The 23222-nt window shown below is 32.4% G+C and overlaps 1 protein-coding gene across 7 annotated transcripts in view; it reads right to left on the bottom strand.

The window, feature by feature from the left end:
* Positions 1-23222, bottom strand: part of NEXN (nexilin F-actin binding protein) — a 37549-nt gene that overhangs the window by 11647 nt on the left and 2680 nt on the right. For 3 of the 7 annotated variants that reach the window (XM_036235433.1, XM_016151029.2, XM_036235407.1), the window contains 8 exons: positions 10228-10306; positions 8643-8834; positions 8365-8443; positions 8133-8281; positions 3850-3891; positions 2471-2668; positions 2206-2379; positions 421-609 (listed from right to left, as the gene is read on the bottom strand). In XM_036235433.1, coding sequence (XP_036091326.1) covers positions 421-609; positions 2206-2379; positions 2471-2668; positions 3850-3891; positions 8133-8281; positions 8365-8443; positions 8643-8834; positions 10228-10254 — 1050 coding nt within the window. In that variant the 5' untranslated portion in view covers positions 10255-10306. Of the gene's footprint in view, positions 1-420; positions 610-2205; positions 2380-2470; positions 2669-3849; positions 3892-8132; positions 8282-8364; positions 8444-8642; positions 8835-10227; positions 10307-23222 lie in introns of those variants that run through there. The other 4 variants (XM_016151035.2, XM_016151034.2, XM_016151033.2 and 1 more) reach the window with 3 other exon arrangements.

Here is a 23222-nt window from a genome sequence, read left to right as displayed (position 1 = left end):
TTTCTGATCTGAGTATCTGGGAGGGTAGTAAAGCCAAAGAAACACTTGGAAGCTCGCCCAGACATAGGAAGAAAACCAGGTTTTGATAACAATGAAACCAATTAAAATGTTTCAAGAAGGAGATGTAATATTCACATGTCGCTTTGCTTGAAAATAAAGTTTGTCAGATAACTGCACATTTTACAAATGTTAACATGGTGTAAGAAGTATAACTTTGTGAGTTCTGGAAAACATACCTTCCCTCTATGCTAGGTATAGCAATTTAATTAGAACCTTCTCAGTACTACACTGAAGCAAACACCTTTAACTGATTGGTGTTATGCCACAGGAGAGTTTAACACTTATCTGTCATCCCTACTCTTAGCACAAATTTCAGAATAATAGGGTATTCCTCCCACCAAATCGAATGTTCTGTCTTACCATGTTTCTCCTTGCTTCAGCAAATGCCTTCTTTTCTTCTTCTATTCTCCTTCTGGCTTCTTCTTCAGCTTTCCTTTTTTCATCTTCTCTCCTTTGTCTTTCTATTTCTTCAAAACTGAGTTTGAGTTTACCAGGGCGGTACCGTTTAAAAATTTTTTCTGTGTCTTGGTTTTCCTCCTCTTCATTTACCTAACCAAGAAATGTCTCAATACTAAGAATTGAGGTTCACTTGTAGACAAGAATGATTAATCAATCAAAAGACACAGAATCAGCCACCTCACCTGGGAATGTTTCTTTGCCCTTACTATACTTGACCAAAATCCCCTTCTTCCTTTATGTCTTCTATGATAAAATATTCAAATTTGGAGAAATTCCAAATAAATACATACTCAAGTTAAATAAAACTTCACAAGCAAGTCAAATTTTTAAATAGATCAGATGGAGCCTTTAAAATTTTAAAGGAGTTATTTAAGAGTTATTAAACATTAACTCCCCCAGAACAAACATAACATGCGTGTGTGCATGTGTACTTAAACTGAGGTTCAAATATACCTACACAGTCTCTGGCAGTAAAATGAAGTTCGCATTTTGTAAATTCCATAGATTTTTTTTTTTTTTTTACTATGAACTAGGGTACTTTTCTTTATGCAAATCAGACTGAAGATTATTATCTGGAACTATTTTATATGAAAGTCAAATTTTATGATTTTGTAATTAAAATTCTAATATTAAATTCTTCATGAAAATTTATGACTTGGTTAATTGATGATATTTCTATTTCATTTCACGAAATTGACCACCAGTGATATCTAAAGTGTATAGGTATTATGCAACTATAATTACCCCAAAGTAATAACATTTTCAAACAAATGTCTAGGAAATTTTAATTTTGGAGATATAGTCTTTAGAACATTATTAATGAAGTTAAGCAAGAAATTCTGAAAGCTTTAAAAAATTATAGGTGTTCTGTTTTTAAATTCTTATAATAAAATCTGGAATCAGTGTTTCTTATCACAATTTTACTTTTCATTGATAAATCTATTAATATAATAAGTTAACATTTTAAAGCACTTATTATATGCCAGATACTACTTTAACCTCTTTCTATTAACTCATTTAAGAAGCAAAGATATAGATTAAATAACTTTTCCATGGTTACACGCTTAAATAGTAGATATCTGAAGCCGGGCAGTCTGGTTTCAAAATCCATTCTCTTAACCACCACACTACAGATAAATACACACACACACACACACACACACACACACACACACACACACACAAACTTATTTTGATATACTCAAACATTTAAAAACTGGACTGAAACTAAGTGTACGCTTATGAATAGACTTGAAAGTATGCTGCACCCTGCCATTAAATACATTGCAAGCTGAACTAACAGATGATGGGAAACCAGGTTCATTGAGTAATTATTTTGCATATTTATAACAATTTATAAAAACTAAAGCATGTTAGATAAAATGTCCCAAAATGGAAAATGGAAAGTGCAAATACATATTATATATGGAATATGTATACGGTTTCCAAATCAGACCGTTTTATATAGAAAGTCTCCTTGAATTTATAGGAATGAACCTTATCTAAAACCAGCTACCCTCCCTAATATTCGATGTTTTATATATAACATTTATAAATTATAATATAAAATTATATATAACTTACACAATATACAGATGTTACATATATCATTATAAAATGATATATATAAATGTGTTATATATATATATATATACACACACACATATATATATATGTTTGTTTTACCATTTGCCGCCTTGCTTCTTCAAAAGCACGCTTCTCTTCTTCCAAACGTTGTCTTGCTTCTTCTTCAGCTTGCTTCCTTCGGTTTTCTTGTCTTTGTCTTTCTAATTCTTCAAAAGTTAATTTTAGCTTTCCAGGAGAAATTGACTTTTTTGCCTCACTATCCAGTTCATCATCCTAAGAAAACATTATAAAACCCATCTTTTAATAAACGGAAATGCTAACCAACTTAACTTCTCTGATTTGTTCCTTAAAAAAAAGAAATTACCATGACCAGTGAAAGACACTTTGCTTCCTTGAGAGATCGTTGTTGTTCTTCATATCTTATTCTTTTATCTTCTTCATACTTGACCATTTCTTTTTCTTCTTGTTCTTTTTCTAGATCCTCAAAATTCTTTTTTATTTTTCCAGATATTTTATGTGATTTGACAGGTACCACTGTTACAAGTAGTGAATCATCTCCTTCCTAATTTACAAAATAGATAATTAGCATATTCCTAATCAAAATTTAGGTTTCATGGAACTTTTATCTCCATCATTGGTGAATGTCATTACATTGCTATCAATGTTATGAAGAATGAAAACTAATACATATTTTACAGATTTCTATTAAAGAGCTCTCTCTCTGAATTTATTGTACAATGTGAGTTAATCTCATGGAAATCCACTGTTGACAAGGTTCAAGGAACATCTTCTTCCCTAGAAGATGGTGTTAATACAGCTGTTTGGATCAAAGTGTACAACATTACCAGAATTTAGCTATCTGTGAACTAATCCCACAAAAGGTCATGTGCATGTGAGAGTGCTCTAAATCAATTTGATGGTGGATAGATTCAATTTAAACACATGCAAAAATACTTCTCCATATGATTTTTCTCTCCATGCAAGTTTTTAAATATTTAATAGAACTATATTTAGTGAGGAAAAAAAAACAGTATTTCCAAATGATATAAAACATATTATAGAAAAAACTTTGGCTTTTGATTTTATTAAAATATTCTTAAATGTGTTGTTTCTAAAATTTATTTTAATTCATTTATTACATAATCTATTGTTGCTGCTGAATTGTTTTTCAAACATAAAGTGAAGAATTATAATATGTAACACATGCCTCTATAATAAAATTGCTTCCAATTTTTGTGGCTGTAGTTTTAAGTACACCATCAAGTTGATTTTTAACTTTTCTGTTAGATAAAAGCAGTAACTAAAATTTTTGTGGTTGTTGAACATTACTTCATGGTAATAGATACTGTACTCTACTAGTTTGTGATAACCAAAACAAACGATCAGGAACTCTGAGGAAAGAAGACAAATGATGAAAAGAAAACTGCCTTTTAAAAATGTCTGCTTTCAACAATCTCAACTAGTGGTAACAGTTCAAGAAATATATAGTCTTGGCAGAGTATCTCAAACTGAGACTGAGGCTCTAATGTAACCATGAAAGCAAAAACATACTTTTCTTTAAAAACACTAATCTATAGTGTTAGAAAGTGCAAAAATATGATCTTGCCTTCAAAAGTAATTTTGTCCTATTTGTCAGTTTGCTGTACTTATTATAAGAATAAAAACTTAATTTTTTAATTAAAAAATTATTTGTGAATCCAATAATTTTAGGTGACTGTTTCATTAAAGTAAATGTCCATTTACCTCTGATGCTGATTCAGATCCCGTATTGTTTATGTCCTCAATCTATTGAATGAGAATTTCATATCATTACATTTCATTAGATTTCTGCTTTTTGCTTTTAAACATACAATGGAAAAGTAATTGAGTTGTGACTTGTAAATTTTCTAACATAATTTTTGAAATATTTAGGTTATTCCAAATTAGCCTATCTTTTTTAAATGGAGGTTAAACCTTACATCATTTTTTTTTGTATTTTTATATAGATATTAATATCTAGGGAATGATATTAAGAAAAAATTAAAATAAAGCCTACCTCCGTAATTCTGGAATTTGGATAACGGACTAAAATCTTATTATCTGTCTATGAGTTACAAACAGTGATTATTAGCTAAATTATCCATTTAAATCGAGATACAGAAACATTTCTCCAATCTCTGTCTCTGCCCCAGCCAAAGAAAAACCTATCATTAGTAATAAAATAATCAAATAAGCATCATGACTATATTTTACAATATATGCAAAAAACATAGCTGACACAATAATAAAATGCAGTGAAAGATGTAGGCTTTCACATGGCTAGTTCAGTAGGGGAAAACAATTCTAGAAGTCATAACTGTTTATATTTTGATGAGCGCTAAGTAGGAAGGATTATCATGCAAAAGGAGGGAGCTCAATTTGGCCATTACCCATAAGAAACATTATTATGTTAGCTTAAGGGCAGGCCAACATACATAATGTACAATGTACAAACTGAGAAATAAAAGACAGGTGAGTTTAATAATGCAATATTTGAGATCACAGGAAAAGAAAACATAAACAATGGGAAAATGAAAAAAGGAAGTAAAAATTCAGATTGTTTATTGTTCTAATTTGATGTTTAATAATCAATGTAATAGCCTGAAAGCAGTTTGCTCCTCACGCAGTCTAAGGGAGTTCTCCTGTACCTTGGTTCATACTATGAACTGGGCTGGCTAATTCCCTGTTCTCTCCTCTTCCCACTTTTCTATACTCTCTGCCAAGGAAGAAATTATACATTTTATTAAGATACCAAATTTCTTGAAAAATAAATTATTTTGAACAAATCATTAATAATAAATCTATTTTATATTTTAATATTTTATTTTTAATCACTTTGTTCAGAATAATTTGCTTTGTTACAAAATTATTTATCACACTGATTTGCTGTGTAAATGATAAAAGTTTTGTTGAATGATGTATTATACTAAGAAAAATTGTAATGGATCTATAAAAAATAATTACAAAATTTTTTCCTTCAAAAGAATGTTAACAATTCCTCTAAAATCACACTAATCTCTCAATAGAAGTTCTAGGGATATAGTGAGAAGCCAGACATTGAGAGTATAGGGAAGAGAATTTCTGAATTTCTTAACACTAAATTTATCGCTGCTATAACCATCTCAGATTTTTATTAGCTTATTGTAAGATTAAATAACTACATCTGGAGGTTAAAAGGGTTTTTCTTTGGTTGTTAAGGTTTTTTATTTTCTTTTCTTCATTTTAAACCATTACCAAAACAATGAAAGATTTTTTTTTTTCATTGGATTTCAACAAAGAAAAAGATCAAGTTTCCCAAGTGGCCATGTTATTAGTATATTCACATATTAACTTCATTGTGTTGACTTTCAGAAGCTACCACTGAAGAGCTGCTTCCCAATTGTTTCTTTTGATTTATGGAGAGAAAACTCCTTTTGTTCCTTCCCAAACCAATTTCCTTTTCTTCTCTTTCTTTTCAACATCGTAATCCCCCACCAATAACTTCTCTTTTTTCTAAATTGATAAATGTTAGTTAACCTTGCCCATCAGAGTAGCCTCAAAGATAACCAGTATACTAAGTTAAGATTCTCCCCCAAATTGTATTGGTCCAGTATGCGAAAGTATAGCCATTTTTAATTCATCATAAAATCTTAGAATCTTAGAACTGATAAATTCTTGGAGGTCACTCAGCCACCCTCCTGACACAGGAATCCATTCTATGGCATTCTTGAATTAGGACTTGGATTTTTCAAACGAACATTAAGACTCTTCCTGACTACCTATATCATACTTCTTATATTCAAAAATAGATGAAATTTTATTAAATTTGAGTGGAAAATGTACTTAATTAGGTTTTAAAAGACTTGCTATATTTGCAAGATGAAATCGCTATTAATAGTTTATTTTGTTCTACCTATATAGTCTCAAATAATTTAATAGGTCAAAAATTTCATTAACCAGGATTCTATGGCACCCTGCCATGTAGTATCTAGGATTACTAAAGTGGTTCTTTTTCATGATTATATTTTGTTTTTATTGCTCTCTGAGTATTCTATGTCTTCACCATACTAAAATTCACCTCTTCAATATAGTTTTTCTTTGAGAAACCACTACCTACACATTTAGTTTTTGGGTTGTGATGGGTCTTATGGTCTAGTGAGTAATCAGTGTGTCTTCACCATACTAAAATTCACCTCTTTAATGCACACAGTTTTCTTTTGAGAAACCACCACCTACACATTTAGTTCTTGGGGTTGTCATGGATCTTACAGTCTAGTGAATAATCAGTGTTTTTTGAAAAAGAACAGAAGACAAAAGAAATAGACTAAGCCTAGATGCATATCCACTATTTGCTGCCTAATACCATGCATTTCAATTAAATATTTTATTATAATTTTATTACCTTATTTTATAATTTATATTATAACTATATAATTATATAGTTATTTATTTTATCTTTGAAATATAATTTATAATATTCATTTGGTATTATTGCATTCCCCTGTGAAATTTCATTGTAAAAGGTATACTAATCTTTGATGATTGGAGGTAGCAGAGATGAAGTATGTAATACCATGCTTTCTTACGGAAGTACAAATTTGGAAATTCCAATTATTTTCTATAATTCATCTGGTATATGTCATTATTTGCCACCATATCCGTGTCATAGAAGTGGTTATTTGCAAAGTTTGCGTAAATAAATTCCTTTGACATACAAGTATGGTTGGTATATGCTTTGTCTTTGTCACTTTTTAGAAAGATAGTAGAAGCTGAAAGGAGCACAGCAAACAGATGTAAGGCACTTAAGAGTAGGCAAAAAAAAAAAAAAAGCCAAGTATAAATCACAATTAAAATGATTTTTAAAGAGATGATATACTGTGAAGACTATGTTAGGATATTTGATAATTTACCTATATGTATTATTATTTGGGTGAAACTTTAAGTATTTATAACCCACTTACTTTGTACCAAGCACTGTTCTAAGTGTTTTGCATTTATTAACTCATATAATCTTATTTACAACTCTAGGAGATAAATACATTATTTTATAAAGCTCAAAACACTGATCATCTCTTTTGATCTTCCAATGTAGATCAGGTTGAAATATATAAACAATATAACGGTCTTCTGTCATCTTTTCAACTCTATGACTACAGGTAATTTATGATGTAAATAAAACAAATACCAATATGTTAAATAAATTTTTGGGACTTGATCAGTTCTTTACTTAAAATATAACTAAGAATATTAGAACTTCAAGTTTCTATGTCATTATAATCATTAATCATTTTGCAAGGTAAGTTTTTTCTGGAAATTAGATCAGATTCTTGAGCATTTTAAAAATACTTACCAGCCTCTTAGTTCTCATGCTCTGAGATAAAATATATGTGAATTTGAAGTTCATAAAGAGATTTTATAAAATTGTAGTGATAATAATTTAATTCTAATTTATCCTCTGTGGCTTTGGGCATCAGGAAATGGCTGTCACATATTTGCTTCCCTCTCCTATTACCATCCTCAGCTTAAAAAAAAAAAAGTTAAATTATCTAATAATATCATTATTAAATAAAATGTGTTTTGATTGGTTTCAAATTCTTGAGTAGGAAGAAATGTTAATTATGCCTTAGTGTTTGATAATAACCAAAAAGTATTTATTGATTGCTATTATAATAACCAACATTTTGTTAGGTGCTTGTGGATAGTTTATACGTGAAATTGCCTTATGTCTTTGTAAAATCTTCGATTACGTCAAGAAAAACAAAGAATGTGGATGGTGTAAGGAATGTGGACAGACTGATAAGATGATATATATCAAAAGTCATCTCAGTATTCAACCTTAACACAGACACCTTCTGCCCTATTTTTCTAGGCATCTGATATTAAATATCTGTGCTTAAGATCTTGTTTTCAAGTTAGCTATCTAATAGTTCATGTTATATTAAAATATTTTAATTAGGCAACATAATGATTAATTTTACTCTATACATTTAGTTTCTGAAGCAAATACCAACTTAATATTTAGTGTATACCTGCTCAGCCCTTTTTGCTAATTCACGTTGTATCTTCCTCTTTTCTAACATATCCTGCTCAATTCTGCGTTTTCGTTCCTCCTCTGTTCTCTTCCTTTGTTCCTCTTGTCTTTGTTTCTCCATTTCAGCAAATTTACCTTTAACAGTTCCTAAGAATATATGAAATATGCTTGATATTTTGCTGTTTCCTTTTTTGCAATTTCATTTACAATTTACCCTTCAAGTTTCTTACCTGTTAGCTTTGGAACATAAGCCTTTTCTACTTTAGAAGATACCTCTTCCTCATCATCAGAAGCAAGCATTTCTTTAATCTAGATAGTTAAATAAATTAATATGAACACGTCACAAATTTAGACTAAATCATATTATATGCATAGTTTGAAATTAGCATACAAATACAGAAATGATTTCAATTAGTATGAAATGTGATTGATGTGAACACAATAAATGAATGTAAATTAAAAAGATGAAAATGAATATTTGCACAAGAATAAAATAAAATAAAATAACCTCCTGCTTTCTCCTGTTCCATTCTCTCTCTCTAATATATTGTTCTTTTCTTCTTTGCTTTTCGTCTCTAGATCTCCTTTGATTTCTTTCTTCCCTTGCTCTCTGCATGGCTTCAAACTTATCCTTTATATCACCTTTGCCAAGTTTTGGCACATAGGTTTTTGGGACAGGTTTAGATGAAGAAAGCAGAATCTTCATTAGAAGAAAATAAAGAGAAGAAAGTTAAAAAAAAAAAAAAGGAAGAAATTAGGTAAAGGTAGATCAGAATAAGCAATATAAGAACTAGTTATTGAAACAAAATAGAAATGAGTTTGAAACCTTTGATCATTAAATCTGATTACATACTTTCTAAAATCTAAGTATAAAAAAAGGAAATTACAGAAAATACGAGAGTAAAAATGTTATTAAGATATAGTAAAGAAGTCCCATTTCGTAAGTGCTTTCCCGGAAGGTGTTCTAAGTTAAAACAACCTGTATTTTACCATTCTACTCCATCACTTGCTTACAAGGTACCAAGACTAATTCCAATAAATTAGATGAAGATGAAAATAAGGCAAAAGTTTAGATTTTAAAGTTTGAAACCTAATTCTCAACATTCTTGCTTGTTTCCATATCTAATATGAGCAAAACTGAAGGACAGTCTTTATTTCTCATTTGTGGCTGAGGCACGCCAGGATCTTTATTCATGAGCACTGATTTATATTGTTTCTACTGCATTACCCATATAGAACTTCTTTAAACTAACGTAAAAAATGTGTTAAGAAGGCTGTATTATTCCAAGGAGGATGAGTTCTAAGAGGGAAAGTCCCAAACGGCAAAAGAGCTTCCTAAAGTAAGAGGAATCTGATAAAAGACTAGAGGAAACATTTTCCTCCACTCTAAAACCAGGAAAGGAAATTATTTTTGTTTTTGAAAATCAAGCTGATCTCTAAAAGAAGTTTCAGTAAATAAAACTTCAGTGCCTTAGAACACCAAATCCTTTCTCCTAGTGATAATGACAAATTGCTTAATTAATCTGTAGCATACCCACTCTCTATTTTGTTATCTACTTATAGTGTCACTTGACCATTTAAGGTTTTTTAAAGTTTATAATTTTGGGGTATCAATGAAGATTGGCGTGAGCTTTTCTGCTACAACTCTCAGCAACCGCAGCCGAGAACCAGAAAATGGCTAAGAGAAGTTCTTTTCCAGCTGCTGGAGGAAGTGCTAAAAAGGATCCTCACCTGAGAGTGAATTTTCAATTTCTCCTAAGAATATACGTCAAGTCTGTTTTTTAATACCGAAAAACAAAAAAACTTCTAAGACATATCAAGATATTAAAATTCTGTTCAAGATGCTAGCCATCACATCCACTTCACCATCATTCACAAAATTAATAGTTGTGCTTTGTAGATTAGAATCCTTCATAGATTAAAAAAATAGGCCCAAGACCAGCCTCTTTATGTTTGTACATATTTTTATGTTTTACATCTCGATGCTGTTTTTATGAACTGCTGAATATGACCTTCCCAGCAAACAATTGCCCTTTCAGCAGTTCTACAGTCAAACTTATGTCTCTTCCATTTTTTTAACTTCTGAGACTTACCTCAGCCTTTTGGGAAATATCATTCATGTTCGCCCTATGTGGTCTTAGAGTAATTGTCAAGTTTTGTATAATTTTGTACCTGAAAAAAATATATTAGTATTAAATTAAAATTTTAATGACTTAATTTTAAAAATATGCTATGCATTTTTATAAACAGAAAGAACATGTTAATTGCTCCTTATGAAGTACTGACATGATCCAGGCAAGTAATAAATCTTGATAACTCTCAGCTCCTTTTCCCAAGTTTAGGGTATAGAAGGTTCAGAGTGCATAGTATTAAAAGATCCTTGCAAGTTTATGACCCAATAGCTAGGTGAAAGTACCAAGTGCACTTGCAAAGGATTTGTATTCTGCAGTTATTGGGTGTAGTATTCAACCAGTCAAGGTGGTTGATTGTGTTTAGATTTCTGTCTTTACCATTTATTTATTTTCTGCCTAGTTTTATCCATCTTTATCCATGTGGAATTGTCTGATTCTTCTTTTAATTCTGTCATTTGTGTTTCATGTAATTTCAAACTCGTTTATGTGCATATACACTGATTATAATATCTTCTCTTTGAATTGACCCTTCCATCAGTATGAAATTTCCCTCTTCTTACCACATTGTCTTGAACTTTTCTGATATTAAAATAGCCATGCCAACTTTCTTAAATTTAGTTTTCATGATATATACCTTTCTAGCCATTTGTTTTCAAACTATCTATGACTTTACATATGAAGTACATATCTTGGACGCAGTATATAATTGGACCTTGCTTTTAAAAAAAAATCAGTTCTGGTAATATTTGTCTTTTAATTGCAGTGTTTAGCCATTAACATTTAATATATTTATATAAATGTGTATGTCTACCATTCTGATGTTTCTTATCTGCCCCCTCTTTTTTTGTTCCTCTATTACCCTTTTCCTGCCTACTTCTGGATTAATGAAATAAATTTGAGTTTTGTCTCTGGCTTTTTTTTTTTTTTTAAAAAAACAGCTGTACTAAAGTATAGTTGGCATACAATAAATTACACTTTTTTAAAGTGAAAAATTTGCTAAGTTCTGACACCATCACCACAATCAATATAATGAATATAAACATTACTTCCAAAAGTTTTCTCAGGCCCCTTACCTCACTCCTCTTCTTGTCTCTCCCTACCCCATTCCCAGGAAGATATGCTGTTACTGCAGATTAAATTTTCTATAAATGGTCTATAACCATGTCGCCCTGAACAAGCCTAATCCCTTCTGGTCTCGGAAGCTAAGCAGGGTTGGGCCTGGTTAGTACTTGAATGGGAGACCACCTAGAAAGGCGCTATAGGGGTAAAAAATAAAAAATAAGGGATTGTAAACTGATAAGGTCCTTGCAATCTGTAAAGAAATTAAAAAATAAAAATTTTTTATAAATAGAATATGAAGTATGTACTTTATTGTCTGGCTTCTTTTACCTAGCATCATTATTTTGATATTCATCCATGTTGCTAATATATAAATAGCTAATTCCTTTTTATTTCTGAATATTATTCCGCTGTATAAATATATCACAATTTATTAATCATTCATCTTTTGATGGGCATTAGGGTTGTTTCCAGATACTATTACAAATAAAGCTGCTATGAATATTCATAGATAAGTCTTTCTGTGGACATAAGCTTTTTTATTTCTCATAGGTAAACAAAGTGTAATGGCTAGGCCATTTAAGAAAATGCCAAGCTGTTTTCTAAATGGTTGTACCATTTTATCTTCCCACCAATAGTGTATGAGAGTTATACTTTCTCTACAGTCTTCTTAATTTGAGACATTGTAAAGGTGTGTTGTGACATCACATTACAGTTTTAATTTACATTTCTCTTATAACTAATGGTAATTGAACATCTTTTCGTATGTTTCTTTTCTATCTGTAAAAGATCTTTGGTGAAGTATATATTCAAATCTTTTGCCCATTTTACCACTGGATTGTTTATTTTTCCATTTTCAGATTTGAGAATATTTTATATATTCTGGATACAAGACCTATATCAGATACATGACTTGCAAAGATTTTTCTCCCAGTTTTTGGTTTGTCTTGTCATTTCCTTAACAGTGGAAGAGCATAAGTTCTTCATTTTGATAAAGTCCATTTTATCAATATTTACTTTTATGGTTTGCGCTTTTGGTTTTGTACTGGCCTACTCTACACTCAAAGAGAATTTATCCTACGTTTTCTTCTAGAAGTTGTATAGTTTTTGGTTTTTGCATTTAGGCCTTTGATTCATTTTAAGTTAATTTTTGTATATGGTGCAAGGTTTTTTGTCATATGGATAACAATTTTCCAGGACTTTTTGCTGATAAAAACATATCCTTTCTCCACTCAAATGATTTTGCACCTTTGTCAAAATCAACTGACCATACATGAGTAGGTCTATTCCTGGACCCTCCATTCTGTTCCATCAATCTGTCTCCCTTGATACCAGTGTTTTTCTTTCTTTCTTTTTAAAATAATGCTCTGATTAGTGTACTTCATATTGAGCCTTGAAAAAGGTAGTGTAACCCTTTATTCTTTTTCAAAGTCGTTTTTGGCTATTTAGGTCCTTTGCATTCACATATACATTTTAGAATTAGATTGTCAGTTTCTGTAAAAGTGCCAGCTGGGATTTCGATTGGGATCGCACTGAATCTGTAGATGGATTCCACAGATTGCATTGGGGAGAAATGGCATCTTAATAATGTTGCGTCTTCTGATCCATGAATGCAGTATCTCTCTCCTTTATTTACATTTTCTATAATTTTTTTCTCAGGAATGTTTTGTAGTTTTCAGTATGCAGGTCTTCCATATCTTCTGTGAGATTTATCCCTAAATAATTTTGTATTTGTTGATGCTACTGTTTTTTAGATTTCAATGGATAATTGTTTGTTGCTAGTATATAGAAATATAATTTAGTTTTGTATTTTGATCTTATATCTTGCTATCCTGCTAAAGTAACTTATTAGTTCTTTTTTTTTTTTTAGATTCCATCAGTTTTTCTACATAGATGATTATATCACCCATGAATACAGTTTAACTTTGTTCTTTCTAATCTGAATGTCTTTTATCTTTTTCTGGCCTGACTGTATTTGCTAGCACTTCCGGTTCAATGTTAAATAGAAGTACTGAGAGCAGACTACTTTGTTTCTGAAAATGTTCAGTCTTTCATCATTAAATATGATTTTAGCTATCAATTTTTCTTAGATGCCTTCCATAAATTAAGTTCTTTTCTATTCCTATTGTGCTGCAGTAATTTCAGGAATGGATATTGGACTTAATCTAATGCTTTTTCTGTGTTTATTAAGATAATCATATGGCTTTTATTTTTATTATGGTGAATTACATTAATTTATTTTCAAATATTAAATCAACTTTACATTCCTAGAATAATATTCATCTGGTCATGATGAAATTTAACATAGAGATAGAGTCAATTTGATAAAATTATGTTAAGTTTTCCATCCATGTTTACGAGGGATATTGGTCTGTAGTTTTATTTTCTTGTAATATCTGCTTTTGTTAACAGAAGAACACTGCTCTCACAGAATGAGTCGGAAAGTATTTTCTCTTTAATTTTCTGTAAGAGTTCATGTAGAACTGGTATTATTTTTTCCTTAAATGCTTGCAAGACCTTCCCAATGAAGCTGTCTAGGGCTAAAGTTTTCTTTGCAGGAGGGGACAATATGATGCAGGTGGGTGGGACTTGATTCCACGTAATTATTAACAAGGTCTTAACTGTTGTTTAGTGGATCTGTGGGTGGTTATTACATTATTAGCAACAATTACCTAATAAAAGCAGGCCATGTATGGGTAAGAGTGTGTCAGTAACCAAGGTTTATGAGTAATCTATGTGCCTGAGGTAAAAAAAACAAATAGCTCTAGTCTGGTTCTCTTACCCAAGTCATTGTATCATATCTAGAGTTACTTATTACATATTTCTTCTTGCACAAGGAACAAAACCTACTTTTCATTCTCATAGCTTCTCAAACCTCGGAGTTCTTTCTGGTTTATTCTTCTCTCTTAAATTTTAATAGATTGTCAAGATTTGAGAATGTTCTTTCAAATTTGTTCTTATACATTACTTCACTATTTCCACTAATACAAGCCTTCACCCCACATTTTGATTGCCAAAATTTGATAATCAGACCTAAATCTAAATTCCTAGTTAGAATTAGGTGAAATAACACATGTGAAAAACTCTAGAATAATACCTAACATTAGTAGGTATCAATAATTATGGTTGATTTCATCACTCATGGTCTCCCTCACTACAATGCACCCTCTTCAGTAAAAATTTGTATATCCCTGCCAGTGAGCATATATTAACATATTACTTGTGTAATTTTAAAAAGTAATACCAAAGCGTATGAGGAAAACTTGAGCCATTAACATGGGATTACAGGGTTTTATCATTTTAGCTGAATTAATCGGCCAGCTGGAACTTCAAGAAGACTTTGCTTCCTGGTGAAATGAAAGAAAATTGTGTGGCCTGGTAACAGTGAAGAATTAGCCTGTCAAGAGTAGTCCTGGAGAATAAATGAATCAGCTACCACTCTTCATCTACTTTCTAAAAAAATCTTCAAATTATCTCTTGACTTATTTATAGATTCGGAATAAAATAGGATTGATTTTTAAATTTACTATGAATAAAATCACTTAAAAGTTTTTTAAATGTCATTTTAGTAGTCTGAGCTCTAATTTTGAAAGTTTCTGAAAATTTGAACAGTACTAAAGCTTTTAACTTTTTTGGTTAAAATATAAGCAAGTGATCCTTTGCTGACAGTTTCCTCTGTTTTGCGTTTAGAGGATAAAAAAGTTTTAGCAAAATAAGTTTTTTAGCTTTTTGTATTATGGAATTGTTTTTTATGGCGTAGATTACAAACAAATAGGATTCACATCTCTTAAATAGTTTTATGTGGGGAAAAAAGTTTTTAAAATCAAGCAGATACATATTTATAGCATTCCTTTATAGATAATTGTATAAAGGTGTGATTCTGTCTGGTAGAAACAACAGTGTATTTCAATTGCTAACTCAATTGTTTCTGTGCTAAACCAATGTTAAATGTATGAATTTGACTATTTTTAGTGTACTAACTTCAGAGGAAAGAACTCTGTCCCACAGTCATTGATTTGTATTGTCTTCTCTAAATGCACTATCTCACTAATACAACCTTTGATGACAGTATGAGTAAAATTTGTGATGAAAATAATCCCAGCTAACATTTACTGAATGCCAGGTAATGTGTCAAGTGGTTAGCAAGCATTTTTATTTACTCCCCTACAATAATCCTTTAAGGTAAATTATAAATCTCTCTCAAAATAAAAAATCCAACCCAAGTAATTAAAAATTTCTTAAAATATTAGTACGAGAATAACGTCTTGGAGTTTAAGAGGATTTGAAGTCTTTGTAAATTGATGTGAGAACTGAGACTTAGAAAAGTCAAGTGACTTGCCCAAGACCACACAATTAATGAGTGGTGGGCATAGGATGTAAACAGGCAGTCTGACTGCAGAGTTTGCATTCTTACTCACTGTATTATGCTGATGTCAAAGAAGGCAGTGCGACTGGCGTGTGTGGTGTGGATGGTGGTGGAAGGGGGGAATACACTAACCTTTAGTCAAGGAATGGAGCCATAATGCTCTCTCAACTGCAGCTGCAATTTTTCAGTTTCCTTAAATCCTCTCCTCTTACTCTCTCTCCACCTTTATTCCACAATACTCTAATGCTCTAAACACTCATGTTGTTCCTCCCAGAATGCCACAATTACCTTCAACTCGGCCAAAAATGCCTCCTCTTTTACATTAGCCAAGTAGGTACCATGCCTTGGACTAAATAATGGCTGCTCAATATGTAAATGATCATAATTATATGTGGTGGAATGTGTATTATAAAATGAAAAATTCAGAACAAATGGCATATACAAGTTCAATCTTGTCATAACTTTTCATAAACCTTCTCTCATATAAGAATTTACAAAACCATGCATTCTTCAATTTGATAAAAAAGCTAAAAATGATTTGAAATCATCCAAATTATTCCATTACAACTTTTATTGCTTAAGGACCTTTGTAACAAAATATTCAGAATTATAAATAGATCCTAATAATAATCTTTCTGTTAATTGTTGAAGACAGTGACGGTAGAAGTACTGGAGTTAGAGCCAGAAAATTTGGATTAGAGTTTCTGTGTAGGTAGGTTGTTTATTAGATGTATGGTCTTGAATAAAATAGATAACTTCTGTGAACTTCAGTTTTATATATAAAACAGGCATATTAAATGATTTTCTCATTAGATTACCAAATAAAATGGACAGTTCCCTCCTGAATTTCACTGCTATATCTGACACTCTTGGTCACTCCTTCATTTGGGAAATCCTCCTCGTTTGGCTCCATTCTCTCCCTTTTCTTTCATCTCTGACCATACCTTCCCATCTCCTTTGGACAAGATCTTCTTTGCCTCTCTACACTTGTCAGATGCATTTGCCCCAAGTTTCAGTCTTTGCTCTTTCTTCTCACTCTACATTTTTCCTTCAGTGATCTAATGCACTTTGGTACTTTAAATGACCTCTTTAGCCCCATCTCTCTCCGCACATCACTCCCACTCTTCCACTCATACTAAAATATGGGCACACCTGAATGAAGACTTTGCACAGGTAGCTCCCTCATTAATGCCCTGCCCATTCCCTTAATCCCTTAGCTAACTCCTATTCATCCTTTAGTTCTTAGATAAATTGTTACTTTTCTCCAGGCAGCCTTCTTTGGCTCCACGAGACTGGGTTAGGTGCTTCTCCTGTGTTTCCATAGCACCCCTGTGCTTACCTGGATGATCATAGTATTTACCATAATGTATGATGATGATACTTCCTTTACCAGAATGTGAGCTCTTTGAGAATAGAGACTGTATTTTATACACCGTTGTATCTATATCCATAGCACTTAGTTATGTGCCTGGTATATAGAAGACATATATAGTAACTGTTTACTGAATAAGTAAATCCTACCAGCTTCAAGGTGAAGCACTTCATAAATCATTAAGGATTGTCCAGATGTAATGTATAACCATCATTATGATTATCATTATGTAGAAATATGATATACACAGACTACACCATTCATTACACAAATATTTATTAAGCTTCTACTATGTGCCAGGCACTCTGCTAGGCACTGAGAAATAGAGCACCAAACAGATCGATGGTATCGCTATTCTCCTGTTAACAGACTCTTGGCAACAACTTTTAACAAAAGCCTTGGAACAGGATTTGTAGTGTACCAGTCTGCTTTGCTATCTGGAAACAAAGATAGGGTTCTTTTTTTTTTTTTTTTAATCACCTGCAGCCCTTAGTATTCTTAGGTGGTCTCCCATCCAAGCACTAACAAGGCCAGACTCTGCTTAGCTTCCAAGATCAGACAAAATCGGGCACATTTAGGGTGGCATGGCTGTAGACAAGTAGGGTTCTAACATCAACCACACCTGATACGGAATTGAAAGGAAGCATACATCATACCTCAACCTTTCAGTTAGATGACCTAAAATCAATGACTTCCATTCTCAGTCTATATTTTGCACTTCTCTTACTTCCACCCAGACTTTCATCTATACATCTGGTAGACTTTATGCTTCCCTCCCAGATTACAGGAGATCAGTTCCTTTCTAGTGCTTAGCTGAATGCTTGTTAAATAATAAATTATAATTTCAAACAAACCCCAAAAGCCATCATGGAAAGATTTTTAATACCTATGTAGTAATTATTAAAATTAAGATGTCTGAAAGATTTCACTCTTTTAGCTCAACTTTTATTCTCTTAAAAAACTGTCCATACTATATTTTTAAATCTGTTACTGGGCATTTACAGAATATTTTAAAATTAATCTTTTGGAAACGGTCTCTAATTGTAAATATCCATTTAATCTTTGACTCATTTTATCATCCCCTCCCACATGCATGCTTTTTATCTATATTAATAAACATTTAACTTACTAGTCTCATGGGGAATTTGCTGCTTTATTTAACATAGAGGCCCCAGCTCCTCCTCTAATTTCATATAATTATGCTTGCCAGAAATACTCATATATATTTAGTATTCCTCTGCATCACTATCATTTTGATTAACAAACTAACGAAATGGGAAACTATGAAATTCAAAGTATTCACTTTAACAGTTTTCTCTCCTTTAGAATACTGGTAAACATTTTCAAATTATGAAATCTTTTCAACAGGTACCAGAATCCAAGTGTGATGAGGACATAAAGTTACTTCAGTTGCTATAGGGAAGCTGTTTTAAATGAAGTTTCTTCAAAGTTCTTAACTGATAAATATTATGAGAATAATGATTTTAATCATTATTAATAAAGTGAGGTTTCAAAAGTTCCAGAATACCTTTTGGCCATGATTCTTTTAATTTATTACAGGATAAGAGTTTGCCACTCTTTCTGCCTTCAACCAGGCCCACTAGGGGGTCTACTCAGCCACTGCACTCTCTACCCCTCTTGTCTACACTCCAGTTTTGAGGATAGTAACTGGATATTGCATCACTAATCGGAATTAAAATTCTAATCTAAACTTGTGAGGCCTCTGCAGGTTCCCTCAGCCTCTCTGGTTTCCCTTGTCTCCTTCCATTCCTGCAACCTCCCACGTAGACAAACATATTAAAAAATCTTTTTCCACCTCCAAGATGATTCTTAAGCCATTTGCTTACCACTGAAGTATTTCTCTAAAAAGTATTTCTCTAAATGGTAGTTTTCTCCACTTTACGGTAAGCATGGATGTTTTTCTCTTTCAAGCTCCAATGCCTCTATATGAACATAGGATTCTAGATGTATCTGGCATAGACTTTAATGTTATTTTATGTTGTTAAACATCTCAGACATATCAGCCTGATCTATCTTCTTTAACTTCTTATTAAGAAAATTTTTAGACATATGTAAAATTAGAGACTAGTATAATGAACTCCATATGCCTATTATCAAGCTTCAACAATTATCAGTATTTTCCATTGCCTTAAAAAAATACAAAGTCTGTTCATTTATTTTATTAACATCTATTTTAGCATAACACACAAGTACTTTATAGATGTTTTAAATCCTATTATAGCTGCAACCACCACATCCTAGGCACCATGCAATGTATCCTTCTATCCCCTCAGAATTATGCCCAGAATCAGGCCCCATAACTCTTGCCTTTTATTTCTCTCGGGAACACTTTAAAGAAATCACTCAAAGAAAATTGGTAAGTACTCATTTGATGAAGACATTAATAAAATTAAGCTACATATATAAAAGGATTTTTTTAAAAGCTACAATACATTAGAGGAAAGAACTGGAGTCTCCATGCTGAATAAAGGAGAAGGGTGACATTTTTGCATATCTCATTAATATCTGGCTTAATAAAAGATAGGTATAGTCTCATATCTGCTTCTGTCTTAAAATTTTTGTGATACATTATTTTGACTACTGAAATATATAAAGAAATATGGCCTCATGCAGCTAAGTAATTGGAAAAAAGAAGGACTTCATGGGCCCCTAAAGTCTTGGGGACTCCCAGGGATTCTAAGACCACATTATGAGTATGCCGAATTATAGTAAAGAGCATTCTATCAAATCATGTCAGTCCTCATTCTCACTGTATTTTAGAATGCTAAATGAAGATTAGTTTAACAACTTAATTCCTATACTCAATAACCTGAATGCCAAAAGATTTTATAACCGAAATCCCACAGACTTGTCTTAGTCTAGTTTAAGTGATTTTTCTGTCTAAGCAGGCAGTGGTAGTGCACTTCAGCCCACTGCACTTTTCTAAGGGTCTAAGATCTCAGGCAAGCCAGCTCACTTGTTATCAAGAACAAGCAGAGAGAAAACATTAACGAAAGGATAAAGTTGAACGTGTGAATCATCAACAATGATTCTAGTCATAAGAAAAAAGACTGGAATGATAGAGAGTCAATAGTGCCATTCTAGTACATTAAGCATTCATGTTAAATGAAGACTAAGTAGCTACTATAGGTTTCAGAGGGAATACTGCAATAGTGCTATAGCATGTCCATAATTTATCAAAAAGGTGTTTTTTTTTTCAAGGTCTGTATTTATAATATACTATTTTTGTGAAAAGAACCAACTATGTATCAGACATTATGCCTGGCCATGGGATACAAAATGTATAAGAAAGCCTCTGAAATCAAGTAACTTTGTTGCAAGAAATAGATGCAACCACAACTAATTACAATACAAAGTAGTAAGTGCTATAATAGTATTATATAGGGTTATAAAAACATAAAAAAGGCATGGAAAAGATGTTCGTGGGGTTAAGGATGGGGCTGAGGTCAAGGAAGCTTACATAAAGATGGTGACATTTGATTTAGACCTTGAAGGATAAGCAGGATTTCCCAAAGTGGAAAAGAGGGTTAAGGGCATCCAGTAAAAGAAGCAACATGAACAAAAATGCCAATGCCTGATGACTCACTGCAAATTTGGGGAGCCATACATAAGCTGTCCAATGAATCTATGGTAAAACAGAAAGATTCCTGAATGCACTATTAAGAAAATGTTTAGACTCAATCCCCAAAAGCAATGGAGAGCCAGAAAAAGATTTGTTTAAGAAGAGGAATGTGACCTAATCATATATGTATTCTAGAGAGAAAAGAGACACTGATAGCAGTGCACAAAACTAGTGTGAAACAAGGAAAGACTACAGGGAGTAGGACAAGTACAAGATCTTGACAAGAGAAGATAAGAGCCTGAATTACAACAGTAGCGTTGAGAATGACGAGTTGGAAGAGGCATCTTTGAGGAAGATTTGACAGGACATGGTGACTCACTCATCTATTTACTTAACAAGCATTTATTAAGCTCCTATTCTATGCAGGCAAGGACACTAGGCTGTAGAGAGATGAAAGTGAACAAAAAGATAAATCTGTGTCTCCAGGGAACTTACACTGCAGTCAGGGCACTATTACAAGAACTTTGGCCAATCAAATTTGGAGGCGTAGGGATGAAGAGAAGAATACTGTCAAGAATTACTTAGTCCAACCCCTTCATTTACCATATGAAAAAATGGGAGGCACGGAGAGTTTCAGTGACTTATCCAAGGTTGCAGACTGTTCAGTAGCAGAGCAGGGTACTAGACTTGACTCTTAGTGAACTACTCATTTCACTCTACCAGTCTCCATTTTTATCATTCGTCACTTGTACAAGAAATAAAAACTGAAATGTAATGTTACTTTATTAATTTAATGAAAGTTATAACCTTACATTTTAAAAATTATAAAACCTATCATAAACCTTATTAAAATTCAAAAATATGAAACTAGGTCTTATTTTACCTATTCCATATAGTGATATTTGTTCTTACCGATACTCAATTCCTTATTGATAACCAAGAATCTTATTTTCAATCTGTCTTGACATTCTTCTGTATCAATAATATATAATACTTTGCATTTATACAACTGTATGTGATATTTTTCAAAGAGTATTCACCATCCTATGAGCTCCTGAAAGGTCAAAACTGTACTCCACTCTCTGTTCATTATCCGTAGCATCTCATACAACAACTAGGACACAGTACGAACTCATTCATTTTTGAAGAAGTGGATGAATGACAAGAAGATAAAAGGAAAACTGATCCAAAATTGGCCAAAATAAAACTTATGATTGATATCTCCAGAAGGAAGACCTATGATGAGGATGCACAAATGAATGAATGAATGAATGAATGAATGAAATAACAGAAAATAAAATAAAATGGAGTGAGTTTACATTAAACTAGATATCATGAAAAACCAGAAAGTTGGGGCTTCAGGAAGGTGGCTTCCCAAGCAAATGGATGTGGTAATCTCTGAAAGAGACTGGGCCTTCTCACCCTCTCTGCAAGAAGAAGATGGCTTTTCAATGAAAGACACAGCTGGGAAAAGGGAAGACTCAGGCTTCCAGCTCCAATTTGGTTGGGTGGAGAGACCGAATAGTAGCTAACTTATCTTTCTGGCCAACCTCTAGGGGTCGCAAAAACTCTCCTAAACACATCTAGGATGAGGAGGGAGTAGAATTTTTTGAGTTCCTAGTAAAAATTTCTTTCCCAGAAATATCTCGTTCATGCTTTCTAAAATCCCACCAGTTAAAATATTTTGTTTTAATTAGTAATACACATTCCCTTGCAGTTCAAATTGACACTAACAATTAGTGTCAACGAATATTTTCTTCTTCCCATTCCTATGATCACATTGTTTAAGAGAAGGATTGCTAACCTAAATATATCTACGACATTTATAGTCCAGGTTCCTAATGCCAAGTCCAGCAATTTGCCATCCTATCATGACTTCATACTTTCCCTAATACATAGATCAAGGGACTATGTACTCAAGGGTCTAGGGTCAGGTAATGTCAGTTATTGTTACACACTGTAATTGACAGGTACTGTGACTGAGTGATGACTGGCCGTAAAACAATAGGGAATGGCTAAGAGTTTGTGTCTTGTTTGAGGGAAAAGCCACTATTAAGTTCCAGGGTATTGTTGCTATGCAGAAATGTGGACCCAGTTTTGCCAAGATCCTCCAATTTTTCAAGAGAAGCTGGAAATCCATATTTTAAGATAAAATGCATCAATTTTTATGTCTGTCTGTGACTGAAAGTGGCTTTTTGGCTGCCAATTTGTGGCCCCTGATCTAAATAAATAGGCAGCATTGAGAAAATGGAGACATAGGGGAGGCCTATTTTAACCAGAAAGAGGGAGGGGACTCAAAGGGAAAGAATAGGAAAAAGGCACAAAAAGGAAAGTGGAAGTCAAATTTCACCAATCTCAAAACCTGACCTAGAGAGCTACAATCTACCTGTCTTCTGATCTGAGAGCAAAAAGGAAGAGATAACAAGAAGGGGAAAAAGTAGGGGTTGGGAGAGAAAAAGAACCAGCTATTGAACACTTACTAGATGGAAGATATTGCATCAGATGCTTTCATATACATAATTTCATTGAGATTTTACAATGCAAGGGAAAAAAAAATTCTTACACTTAGGGAAAAG

The sequence above is a fragment of the Rousettus aegyptiacus genome, unplaced genomic scaffold (genome assembly GCF_014176215.1).
Source record: "Rousettus aegyptiacus isolate mRouAeg1 unplaced genomic scaffold, mRouAeg1.p scaffold_m13_p_1, whole genome shotgun sequence".
In the NCBI taxonomy this organism is placed as follows: Eukaryota; Metazoa; Chordata; class Mammalia; order Chiroptera; family Pteropodidae; genus Rousettus; species Rousettus aegyptiacus.
Note: the sequence above shows the minus strand (reverse complement) of the source record. Positions and strands in the feature narration are given on the sequence as shown.